Source organism: Lithobates pipiens, unplaced genomic scaffold (assembly GCF_037356315.1).
Source record: "Lithobates pipiens isolate NorthernLeopardFrog02 unplaced genomic scaffold, aLitPip1_a1.2 Scaffold_23, whole genome shotgun sequence".
Taxonomy (NCBI): Eukaryota; Metazoa; Chordata; class Amphibia; order Anura; family Ranidae; genus Lithobates; species Lithobates pipiens.
Genome location: NW_027507785.1, coordinates 313755853 through 313768988, shown reverse-complemented (window position 1 = coordinate 313768988; position 13136 = coordinate 313755853). Strand labels below are relative to the sequence as shown.

General features: G+C 38.4%; 1 protein-coding gene across 3 annotated transcripts in view; it reads left to right on the top strand.

Annotated features, from left to right (window-relative positions):
• DNAJC6 (DnaJ heat shock protein family (Hsp40) member C6) overlaps nt 1-13136 on the top strand; it is a 147281-nt gene that overhangs the window by 87658 nt on the left and 46487 nt on the right. For all 3 annotated transcript variants that reach the window (XM_077450542.1, XM_077450543.1, XM_077450541.1), the window contains 2 exons: nt 1936-2130; nt 6367-6484. In XM_077450542.1, the coding sequence (XP_077306668.1) occupies nt 1936-2130; nt 6367-6484 (313 nt within the window). The remainder of the gene's footprint in view (nt 1-1935; nt 2131-6366; nt 6485-13136) is intronic.

The window sequence follows — 13136 nt, the reverse complement described above, 5'->3', positions numbered from 1 at the left end:
CTTTGGTCTTGGCCATGGTGGAGAAATTGGAATCTGATTAATCGATTGCTTCTGTGGACAGGTGTCTTCTATACAGGTAACAAGCTGAGATTAAGAGTGCTCCTAATCTCAGCTTGTTACCTGTATAGAAGACACCTGGAAGCCAGAAATCTCACTGATTGATAGGGGATCAAATACTTATTTCACTCATTAAAATGCAAAATAATTTATAACTTTTTTGAAATGCATTTTTCTGGATATTTTTGTTGTTATTCTGTCTCTCTCTGTTATAATAAATCAACCATTAAAATTATAGATAATTTCTTTGTCAGTGGGAAAATGTACCAAAACAGTAGGGAATCAAATATTTATTTCCCTCACTGTATCCTCCCTGGTGCCCAGCCTGTGGCTCAGAGGCCACATGTAGACCTTTGGTATATGATGTGTGGCCCTCGGACCTCAGCAGTCTGTAGTGGGATTGGGGTAATAGTATTGATCTCTACCAGCCTCATGTATCATGTTCCCAGTTCATACTGTCTTCTGTAGCATCTCCCCAACCAACAATGTATCCTGTCAACCCTCTCTGACCCTCATTTTCTCTGTTAGGTCTGCAGTCTGACAGTCCTCTCAAGCATTACATATATTGAATATTATGTGTGGCCCTTGGGTCATGTCAGGGGCCACATTTGAATCCCTATTTAGCTCAAAGGTTGACAAGCTCTACACAATTGCATGCCAAGCCCAGTGGCGCCTGGTGCTCAAAATTTTTGAGGGGGTGCTAACAAACTGAAAAATTCTTGAAAAAAACCCATCAATTGCAGCCACTGTACAATCAATCGCCACCACTGTGCCGTACCATCAATCGCCGCCACTGTGCCATCAAACGCAGCCACTGTGCCATCAAACGCAGCCACTGTGCCCATGAATTGCCACCACTGTGCCAATGAATTGCTACCACTGTGCCCATCAAACGCAGCCACTGTGCCCATCAAAGACAGCCACTGTGCCCATCAATTGCCACCAATGTGCCCATCAATTGCCACCACTGTGCCATCAAACGCAGCCACTGTGCCATCAAACGCAGCCACTGTGCCCTTCAATTGCCACCACTGTGCCCATCAATTGCCACCACTGTGCCCATCAAAGACAGCCACTGTGCCCAATTAAACGCTCCCAGTGTGCCATATCAAATGCAGCCTCACTCTGCCTCATCAAATGCTGCCTCACTGCCCCATCAAATGCAGCCTCACTGTGCCCTATCAAATGCAGCCTCACTGTGCCCCATCAAATGCAGCCTCACTGTGCCCCATCAAATGCAGCCAGTTTGTACTTACTTTGTCTTGGTGGCGGTGGGACAGCTCCTCGATGTCTTCTCCCGTCCTCTCTTCCCATCATCTGCTAGGATTGGATGCCTGATAGGCATCCAATTACAGCACCTGTCGTTTCAGCCAATCAGGTGACGGGTAACAAATCCAAGCACCTGATTGGCGGAGAGGCCTTTTAGTGTTAGGAAAGTGAATATTCATTCGCTTTTCTAACGCAGCTGAGTGACCTGCGAGTGCCCAGCATGGCGCTCGCATGTCACCTTTTTTGACACCTATGGCTCCAGTCAGGTGCTTCAACCCCCTCCCCGCTGCTGTAATTTAGGTGATTGGTGCCCAAAAAGGGGCCAGGTGCATGAATAGGGGGTGGCAGTGGCGGCCATAGAAAGATTCATGCAATGCATGGATCTATCTATTGTTGCTAGAGTGGTGCCAGGAGATAGGCGGCAGCGCCCTTATGAACGCACCGCTACAAGCCTATCCTATATATTATCTTGCATTCAGGATATCCATGTGTCTGTACTTATCATCTACTGTATGTAGCTGGGGGGTTTGAATCACAGCTGCTGTGGCAACTTCTACTCTTAAGTTATGGAATCCAGCTTTGATGTTTTTGTATTTTATTGTCCTCTAGGTACATAGGATATATCTGTGACCTGGTTTCTGACAAGCCGGTAAACCCTCACTGCAAGCCTATTGTCATTCGGAGTGCCACCATCAGCCCTGTGCCCTGCTTCAATAAACAGCGGAATGGATGCCGGCCGTTCTGTGAGGTCCTCATCGGGGAGACCCGTCTCTTCAGCACCATGCAGGACTACGAGAGGATGAAGTGAGTGTCCAAGGCTTGGGGCATGTTCACAACACAATTTCTGTTGATTTGGTATAGGAAAATACCGATCGGATGTCAATCAGCATTCATAGGTGTTCTCTACCAAAGCTGAGCTCCAGGTACCAGGCACAGATGACTTTGGAAACCTGACAGCTGTTTTAACCACATTACCCAAATCAAAAAAATATAAGCTTTGGATCTACTAAAGCACAGTAGTGGTTACTAGATATGTGCAGAATGAAAAAAAAAGTTTTGTTTCAATTTGTTATTTAAATAATTTTTTTTGTTACATTTGTTTACTTCATTTTCGGAATTCATTCAGTTTAGTTTCGTCTATTTGTTTTTGAAATCCATTGAATTCAATTTAACTGAATTTGGAAAATTCAAATCGGCATTTGAATTTTTTCCTATTCTAAATCTGAATTTCGAAAGCTAGACAGTTATATTCTTCTAGTGCATTCTATTGTTTTTTGTTTTTTTTTCTTTTCAAGTCTATTTTCTATTCTGTTTGAATTTATTCTATTCGAATTTCAGAAGATGGTTATATTTTTTCTATTTTATTCTAGTCTTTTGTTTTTTTCCCTATTCCTTTTCTTTTTCTATTCTATTCTATTTTCTATTCTATTTTCTATTTCATTATTCTTTATTTTCTATTCTGTTTCAACTCTTTTTTTATTACATTTTTTTTTAAAAACAGAATAAACAACAAAATACATGACATTCAAAAATCTCAACATATAAAAATATGACCATATACATCACATCATGGAGTATATAAATCATACCGTATTACATTTCCTATAGGTCTATGATTCTTACTCTAAAATGATCAATTCCCATTATCCAACATTTACAAGGGGGCATGGAAAGAAAATTAAAATTAATAAAACCCCTTTAAGGCAATGCGACGCCCCCAAATCCCACCTATAAATTCCCAATCTCATTATCCCAGTGCTCCTAGAAAATTAAAAATTTATTAAATTCAAAATTAAATATTAGGGGTGGGTCTCACAATACGCTCCACCCTAATTCTGTGTGTCCCTCTTGCCCTGTTAATTTAATTCCACTTAACCCAATCCTTTAAACAAATAACCCAGAAAGTGTTATTTATTTAAAGGATCTTTTTTCTATTCTTTTCTATTTTATAGAAAGATAGAAAATTGTATTGTGCCCAGTTCTGGAGACCTCAGATACAGAAAGATATTGATAAGATAGAATGAGGTCAGAGACAGGTAACAAAAATGGTGACAGGTCTGAGGCCAAAACATATTGGAAGAGATTGCAGGAACTTAATATGTACAGTCTGAAGGAAAGAAGGGAAAGAGGAGACATAACTGAAACCTGTAAATACATCAAGGGGGTGAATAGGGTTCAGGAGGGCAGTCTTTTTAATATGAAACTAAAATCAAGAACACGGTGACATGACCTCATACTAACTGGAGGGACGTTCACAATTAATTTTAGAAATAATTATTTTACTGACATGGTGGTTGATGCTCGGAATAAACTTTCAGCAGATGTAATGAGACAGTCAACAGTAAATGGCTTCAAAAATGCTTGCGACAAACGCATATCTATAGTCAGACAAAAAAAAAGTTAAAGCAGAACTCCGGAATTTTCTAAATATCCCCCATTAGTACACCCCCCACACAAAACACTTTAAACCGTTATCACATTTGTGAAATATCTTACCATTTAAGAGATATGATTGAGGAAGGAAGTCAGCTTTGTGATTCAAAAAATGCATCATCTATTCTGGCAGGGAGGATCTCTTAGAACAGCGATTGACTGCTTCCCTCTCTCTAACTGTAATCAGCCTACATTTCCCATGAATCCTTGGGATGGGAGTGAATGTGGGAGGTACATAGGCGTGTACATGTACTCGCCCACTTTAACATAAATCACACCCCTCATTCTGCAGTCAGCAAGCCATACATAACACACAGTATGATAGGTTACAGCCTTATAAATGCAAAATCATTTTAATATGAATGCATATTAATACAATATAAATTTAATGCGTTTAATAAATAAATGTAAATTAAATTAATAAATTTAATATATTTAATATAAATGCAAACCAGTGCCGCATGTCAGGGACTATGAATGCCGCATGTCAGGGACTATGAGTGCCGCTTGTCAGGGACCACGAGTGCCGCATGTCAGGGACTATGAATGCCGCATGTCAGGGACCACGAGTGCTGCTTGTCAGGGACCACCAGTCAGAGGACTACAAGGGGGCGTGTCAGACCTCTGGCTGAGCTGAGGAGAGGGATAGCAGCCAGCGAACTTACAAAACAGGATGTCAGCAGGCAATAACATCTTTTAAGCAAGTTCAGCAGCCTATTGCAGAGGAACTACAGAGCTCAGAAGAACATGGATGGCAAAGTTGGTGAAGGTAGGAGATCAGCAACAAGGACATGGAAAAAAAATTTTGCCGGAGTTCTGCTTTAACAAAAAAAAGAAACAACAAAAAAAAACCAAAAAATGTAAAAAAGTGGGCAGCCTTGATGAAATACGTGATCTTTTTATCTGCCGTAACTTTTCTATGTTTCTTTGTAAAAGTAACTGCAAAAAAAAAGACAGAGGAGTCCATAGTCTGCCCATTTTTTTGCCGTTAACTTTATAGATTCTATTCTAGTCTTTTATTTTCTATTCTATTTTGTTTTGTTTTACTCTATTATTATCTGTTCTTTTAATTTCTATTCTGTTCTTTTCTATTCTCTTCCCTTATTTTTTATTCTATTTTATTCTTTGCTTTTATTTTATATTCTACTCCTATATTTTCTATTATATTAGATTATTTTCTTTTATGTTCTGTTCTGTTTTACTCTAGTCTATTCATTTATTTTCTATTCTATTCTTGTTTTTGAATTTGATTTCTAATTCAAATTTAGTTTTCAAATTTGATTTGAATTTGAATTTCAGTTCATTATTCCGGATTCGTTTAACTTTGTTACTATTGAAATTTTGATACATCCGAATAATATTTTCTATTATATTCAATTATTTTCTTTTAATTCTGTTCTGTTTTACTTTATTCTATTCATTTATTTTATATTCTATTCTTGTTTTTGAATTTGATTTCTAATTCAAATTTAGTTTTCAAATTTGATTTGAATTTCAATTACATTTATATATTTCGGATTCATTTAACTTTGTTACTATTGAAATTTTGATACATCCGAATAATATTTTCTATTATATTCGATTCTTTTCTTTTATATTCTGTTCTGTTTTACTCTATTCTATTCATTTATTTTCTATTCTTTTCTTGTTTTTGAATTTGATTTCTAATTCAAATTTAGTTTTCAAATTTGAATTGAATTTGAATTACATTTCATTATTTCGGATTTGTTTAACTTTGTTACTATTGAAATTTTGATACATCCGAATAATATTTTCTATTATATTCGATTCTTTTCTTTTATATTCTGTTCTGTTTTACTCTATTCTATTCATTTATTTTCTATTCTATTCTTGTTTTTTAATTTGATTTCTAATTCAAATTTAGTTTTCAAATTTGATTTGAATTTCAGTTACATTTCATTATTTCGGATTCATTTAACTTTGCTACTATTGAAATTTTGATACATCCGAATAATATTTTCTATTATATTCAATTATTTTCTTTTAATTCTGTTCTGTTTTACTCTATTCTATTCATTTATTTTATATTCTATTCTTGTTTTTGAATTTGATTTCTAATTCAAATTTAGTTTTAAAATTTGATTTGAATTTCGTTTTATTATTTCGGATTCATTTAACTTTGTTACTATTGAAATTTTGATACATCTGAATAATATTTTCTATTATATTAAATTATTTTCTTTTATATTCTGTTCTGTTTTACTCTATTCTATTAATTTATTTTCTATTCTATTCTTGTTTTTGAATTTGATTTCTAATTCAAATTTAGTTTTCAAATTTGATTTGAATTTGAATTTCGTTTCATTATTTCGGATTCGTTTAACTTTGTTACTATTGAAATTTTGACACATCCGAATAATGAAAAATGTGTCCAGGGGCCACACAGTAAGTGCCAAAAGACCACTGAATGGGCACCAGGACCTTAGCAACACAACTCAGTATTTTCATGGTTTACCTACACAACCCAAGTATGGTTAGAGGGGAGAAAGATGTTACGCAGTACATGGAAAGTCACTGTTTGCCCAGCACTAATGGTAAGTTCTTTCCCTCCAACCTGTTTATTAATTCAATTGTTTTCCCTTTTAGGGAATATCGGGTTCAGGAAGGGAAAGTGGTGTTTCCTCTAGGCGTCACAGTTCATGGTGATGTTGTTGTTTCTGTTTATCATATGAGGTCCACAATCGGTGGAAGATTACAAGCAAAGGTAGGTGCTATGGAGAACGTAACTGCGTATTGTCAAGCTGCTATACACACTTTCTGTCTAGTTCCTCAGCTGCAAAAATTGCAGTTCGATTTGGTTTTTATTACCAACATACACAGATAATTTAGATTTAAAAAAATTAAATAAAAAATAGGATAGGCTCAAATATACTTTACCGATTTCTTGTACGATCAGAAAGAGTCACGTGCCACTTTCTGGAGTTTTTGCTACATAAAGTAAGCTTTTAAGCTAAATATTGATCAAAGGCTCAGTTAAATTTACTGCATAATCTTCTGAGGCCTGGATGAAATTACAAAATATCAACTTAGAACATTCATATAATAAAGCTGCTAAAAATGGATTAAGTGATTTTTTGTCAGAAACCATTAAATCAGTCCAAGACGTAAGTACAGTTAAATCACACTTGTTTAATAATAAAAGTAAAAAGAACAAACGTAGTCAAAACGTAGCCAAAGTTCAGTAACCGGAACGGATAGTCAGCCAAGCCAGAAGTCAGGGATCAGTGTAGTGGAACAGCAAGCAGGATCTGGAGCCAGAAGGGATGTCAGCAAAGCAGATCTTGAACAGGATTGTAGGAGATAATTTCTGTGATGTTGACCAAGGCAAAGGCAGAGATCCTCTGGGCTGGACGGCTTAAGTAGGCAGGACTGACGAGCGGGATATCATCAACAGCTGAGTAACACTGGAGAGATAGAAGCTGGCAATTAGCCAACAGCTGAGTAGCCAGCTCAGAGAAGGAAGGGCTGAGCCCATCCCTGACAATCTAGAAATGAAGGATTAACCGTGATATTCAAGCTAAATACAGGTATATTCCAATGACTGTTCATAAATCCTACGCGTTTCAGGGGCTACAGATCCACCCCTTGTGAGTTTGCACAGCAGCTGGTTATAGTAGATATCTGCCATAACCAACAGGGTTCTCTTGGTCGATAAAGGTATGGACTTAAGCTTCTCAAGTCGCATGAACTTTTGTACCTCAACACTTTTTCCAAAGCTGGATATCCACTATAAGTCTTTGACCATCAGAGAACAGCAGTCCAAAAGTGGAACAAGGTCTTGTCTACAATGCTCATTTATGATCTGTCAGCCACTTTAAAGGAGGTCTGACTCTAGCCTAAACCCTTAAGTGCCAATAACCCACTTACATTGGTCCATCAGTACCACACACAGAACCAGCAGGGGGATTCCTTGGCAATCCAAATGTGTTGCCTACTATCTTTCCACTGGTTGACCCAGCTGCAAACTCACAAATATTAAGTAATGCCCAGCTACAGTGGAACCTTGTTTTAGGAGTAACGAGGTTAATAAGTGTTTTGAAAGACTAGCAACTTTTTAATTTTTTTTTTATTCCGACTCGGTTTGCAAATGTGTTGTCTCGCAAAACGATCAGGATTCAAGACAATGGGGTGTGCAGTACTGCATTTGGCCAGAGGTGCAGGGGCGCCGGGGACACTCGGAGCGGTTCGGAGTCGTTCAGAAATACTTGGAATGACTCTGAAATACTCTGTTTCCAAGAGTTTCTGAGGCTCTCCAGCGCCCCCCCCCCACCTCTGGCCACATGCAGTATTGTATGTAATAGAAGTCAGTGCGGAACTAATTATCTTCGTTTCCATTGACTTCTATGGGGAAACTCGCTTTGATATGCGTGCTTTGGATTATAAGCATTCTCCTGGAACGGATTATGCTCCTAATCCAAGGTTTCACAGTATATATTATTATATCCACATACAGTCAGGAAGCATAAACTAGACGGAGACAGAAACTGCAGTTAAAATCACACCTTTAATAAAACAGAAAAAAATAACACAGTTCAGGAACATAGTCAAAAACTGAAGCCAGGATTTGGATGCCAGAGTCGGGTAATCAGATCAGCTGGGGTCAGTAAACCAGAAGTCAGCGTAGTAAGGAGCAAAAACAGGACAGATATCAAAAGAGACGTCGGCCAGGCCAAGTCATACACAGGAAGACACTGGAGATCATAGACTATGCAAGGGCATGGAGGAAATTAGCAAAGCTGTTTAAATAGCCATAAGAGGCTGGCTGTAGGCTGGACTAATGAGGCAGGTAATGGCAACCAGGTGAGTCACAGAGGAAACAACGAGTGGCTGGTAATAAGCCGACAGCTGAGCAGCTTCTGTGCAATGAAAGAAAAGCGCTGCTAGTAAATAGGAGCCCAGCCCTGACACTTAGGATATCAGTGGATGATCTTCTGCTAACGTCCGCTATCCCATAGAAATGTATGTCCATTTTTTCATCCGTCAACGGGCCTTACACTGTCTTTTTTTTTTTTATTTATCTCCAAAAGAGAAATAAACAATGTAGACACTTACACAGTTTAATTGTTATAATTTCTTAAAGAGGAAGTTAACCCTCTCTAAAAAAAAAAAAAAATAAACACCCTGCGGGGCAAAGGCATAATGAGCTAGTATGCATAGCATACTAGCTCATTATGAGTTACTTACCTGAGATGGAAGCCCCTGAAGCAACCCTCGTTCACCTCCTCTGTGGCCGCCATGATACCCGGAGTGACTTCCGGGTATCGCTGCTCTGATGCTGTGACTGGCCGGAGCAGCGATGACGTCACTTTAGCGCATGCGCGAGGGAGCCGTCGGTGACGGCATGATCGCCTTCACTAATGCTCAGTTTGCAAATTGAATTTGAATCATTTTTTGTTTTCAAACGATTTTAATATGAAAGTACAGGCAATTTGTTACAGAAAATACCAGTTGCAAAAATAGCATTAATGGATACAAGGCCAATAGTTATAATGCAGTTGGTGTCTCAACAGAATGGACAAAGAACATCCAAGTTTACATATCCAACAAACAGGAAAGTGTTTTTTCAAAAATGATACAGGCCAGATGTGGTACAGAGGCGTCATCAAAGAGACCTCCATGAGGCATCTCCGGGAACAAATAGAATCATAGAATAACCAACATTAAAATAAACAAAGAAAAAGAAAACCTAAAAGAGCGAAGAAGAAAGAAAGAATAGAATGCCTTTGATGCACTAGTTTAGCAATTTATCCAAGCCATGATGGTAGCTGTGTTTCGTAGGCTCCAAAACCATCGTTATTCCAGCCCTTCCTCTAGTGCGGGAGGGGACCCTCTATGCATAAGATATAACCTCGATACCCGTCGCCCATGTGGGTCATGGGTCCTCTAACCTGGATGTAAGGAGGAGGGCCGCCCCTTCCACTCCATTTCCCATCAAATACGTGCATGGAGTCCAAGAGAGTATGGTGAATGCGCTCCATTAGTCTAATGGACTCCATGCGGAGAATAACCTGTGACCATGGCACCAAGGGGCACTTCCAATTCAGCGCTACCGCCCACTGAATGGCGCTAAAGAGAGTATGGATCAGCCTTTGTTGTGGACGAGGGACTCCTGGGACATCAGCATAGAGAACACACATCTGGTACGAAAGCGCAATAGAGGTGCCAGTGATCCTCTCAACCAATACGGAGGTCTTGGCCCAGATATGCTCCAAGGCTTTACACCCCCAAAAAGGTGTGAAGGAGTGTGCCTCTATCCTGACATCCCCTAAAACAGGAGGCCGACACCAGCGGGAACATCCTGTGCAGACGGTCAGGGGAATAATACCACCTGGTATGAAGCTTAAGGGCCGATTCCTTGGTGGAAACAGAGCGAGTACATTTGTGCATATTGTCAACCATAACCTCCCAGTCTTCTACAGAAAAAACCTGAGCCACCTCCGTCTCCCAGCCCAACATTGCCACAGACTTAGGGGCCACCTTGTACTCATTAAGGTGTCTATATAGAGCTGAGATGGTGCCCCTATCCCTGGCTGCCTCCCCCGAATTTGAATCATTTTTTAATTAGATTTTGAATCGTTTTCTAATTAAATCCAATTTCCGAAGAGAATAAAATAGAATAAAAAATAAAGGCATAGAATAGAAAAGAATATAATAGAACAGAAAAGAATATAACACAATATAATAGAAAATAAAGGAATAGAATAGAAAAAAAGGCTAGAAAATAATAGAGTAAAACAGAACAAAATAGAATAGAAAATAAAAAAATAAAATAGAAAATAAGGGAATAAAATAAAATAGAATATAACCATGTAATTCTACAAATTAAACAAATGTAACTAAACAAATTATTATTATTTGATTAATAAAAAGATAAATCCTGTTATGTCCGCCCTTACAGTGAGTCCCTTGGACCCCCAGGTCACCAGAACTAGTGTCCCCAATGGAACCGCTATTACTTTTCTGGGCACAACTAAAATTTGGGATTTTTCTTTTTTACTACAGGGTGAATCTCCCTAATGGGCAAACAGACAGCAATAAAACCTGTCAGGGGTTCTAATCCCTGTCTCAGGTTTTGCCTTTAGTTCTACTTTAAGCGTCTTCACTCTCGGTTAAATAGGTTTAGTTTACTTGTTTGCTCCTCGAAAATGAGATACTCCAGCCCGCTTATGAATTTCTCTGCCCTTCCTTAAAGTTTTTCTAATCCTAGGACATCCTTTCCATTGATTAGGGACCAACATTTTAAATTCATAGGTGAACAAAATGAGCTGCGCTAAAAACAAAAAATTATATACCTAAAACCTAATCCAAAACTATACCGATAGATATAGAAAAGAACAATATTAAGTGACGAAAATATAATTAGTAAATAGTATACATAAATGTTATCATATCATCATATAAGTGAATAAAGTGTATACTAGATCTGAAATAAAGTTAACATAAATCCTATAGAAAAAACCAACCACAAAAATTAATGTATATTAAAACAAAAATTGTGTGTGCTAAATCTAAACCAATAAAATTAGCAAAAAATAGTATTCAAAAGCAATAAAGAGTTCATATATACTGAAGAAAAAATTGTCCAAAAAATATTGTTGATTCCTCAAAATTGATATTAAGGTGCAAAAATATCCACTAATGCGTGTATATAGAAAATAATCAAAACAATCCTCCACCAGTGAGAAGAGGGGCCGCTTACCAGAGTTTTAGATCCCAGTGTTAGTGAGATCAGTAAGGCAACAGCACAGAGGTTTCTGGATAAACCGTCACAGGCACCACACCATTTGCATCTCCAATACGAAGGCTCCAATCGGGAAACGAAGGTATCGTAGATTGCTGACACCACGCTGCTTCTATCTCCAATACGAAGCCTCCAGTCAGGAAACGAGGGTATCGTGGATCATGTATAAAAAATCAAAGGCACTCGCATAGCGTAAAACCACTTGGTTTAATGAAATAGAATAAAAAAAATTTACACTCACATATGTATAGAAAAAACGATCACATAAAAAACGAGCCGGCCGGACTCGTGTGCCGCCCGCACTTCCTGGTTGAGCGTAGAACGCGGAGACGTCAGAACGCCTATCTCCCTACGCGCGTTTTGTCACGAACGGACGTGAACACGTCCGTTCGTGACGAATCGCGCGTAGGTAGATAGGCGTTCTGACGTCTCCGCGTTCTACGCTCAACCAGGAAGTGCGGGCGGCACACGAGTCCGGCCGGCTCGTTTTTTATGTGATCGTTTTTTCTATACATATGTGAGTGTAAATTTTTTTTATTCTATTTCATTAAACCAAGTGGTTTTACGCTATGCGAGTGCCTTTGATTTTTTATACATGATCCACGATACCCTCTTTTCCTGACTGGAGGCTTCGTATTGGAGATAGAAGCAGCGTGGTGTCAGCAATCTACGATACCTTCGTTTCCCGATTGGAGCCTTCGTATTGGAGATGCAAATGGTGTGGTGCCTGTGACGGTTTATCCAGAAACCTCTGTGCTGTTGCCTTACTGATCTCACTAACACTGGGATCTAAAACTCTGGTAAGCGGCCCCTCTTCTCACTGGTGGAGGATTGTTTTGATTATTTTCTATATACACGCATTAGTGGATATTTTTGCACCTTAATATCAATTTTGAGGAATCAACAATATTTTTTGGACAATTTTTTCTTCAGTATATATGAACTCTTTATTGCTTTTGAATACTATTTTTTGCTAATTTTATTGGTTTAGATTTAGCACACACAATTTTTGTTTTAATATACATTAATTTTTGTGGGGGGTTTTTTCTATAGGATTTATGTTTACTTTATTTCAGATCTAGTATACACTTTATTCACTTATATGATGATATGATAACATTTATGTATACTATTTACTAATTATATTTTCGTCACTTAATATTGTTCTTTTCTATATCTATCGGTATAGTTTTGGATTAGGTTTTAGGTATATAATTTTTTGTTTTTAGCGCAGCTCATTTTGTTCACCTATTTAGTTTGATATCGGAGTATTACGATTAGGGCTGCTGCTTATAGGTTACTTTCTTTTGCTGTTTGAGTAGCGCGGTTTACCCTTTGTACCGCATTTTAAATTCATACTCAAGATGAGGCGGAACCAATGTTTTGCCCCTCAAATAAATACATTTTAGTTAACGAAGGCCTGGCATTGCATGCTACTGCTAGGTCTATGGTCCTCTAGGACCCCCAAATCCATTACTCATGCTCCCGGGGTCAAAGGCAGAAGTGCAGAACCCTTAAAGGAGGAGTACGGGGGGAAAGCTTGTCTGGCTGTACTTCTCCTGTGGATCACAGGAGTGCAGTTCGTTCTGCACTCCTGCGACCTGTTTTTAGCAGA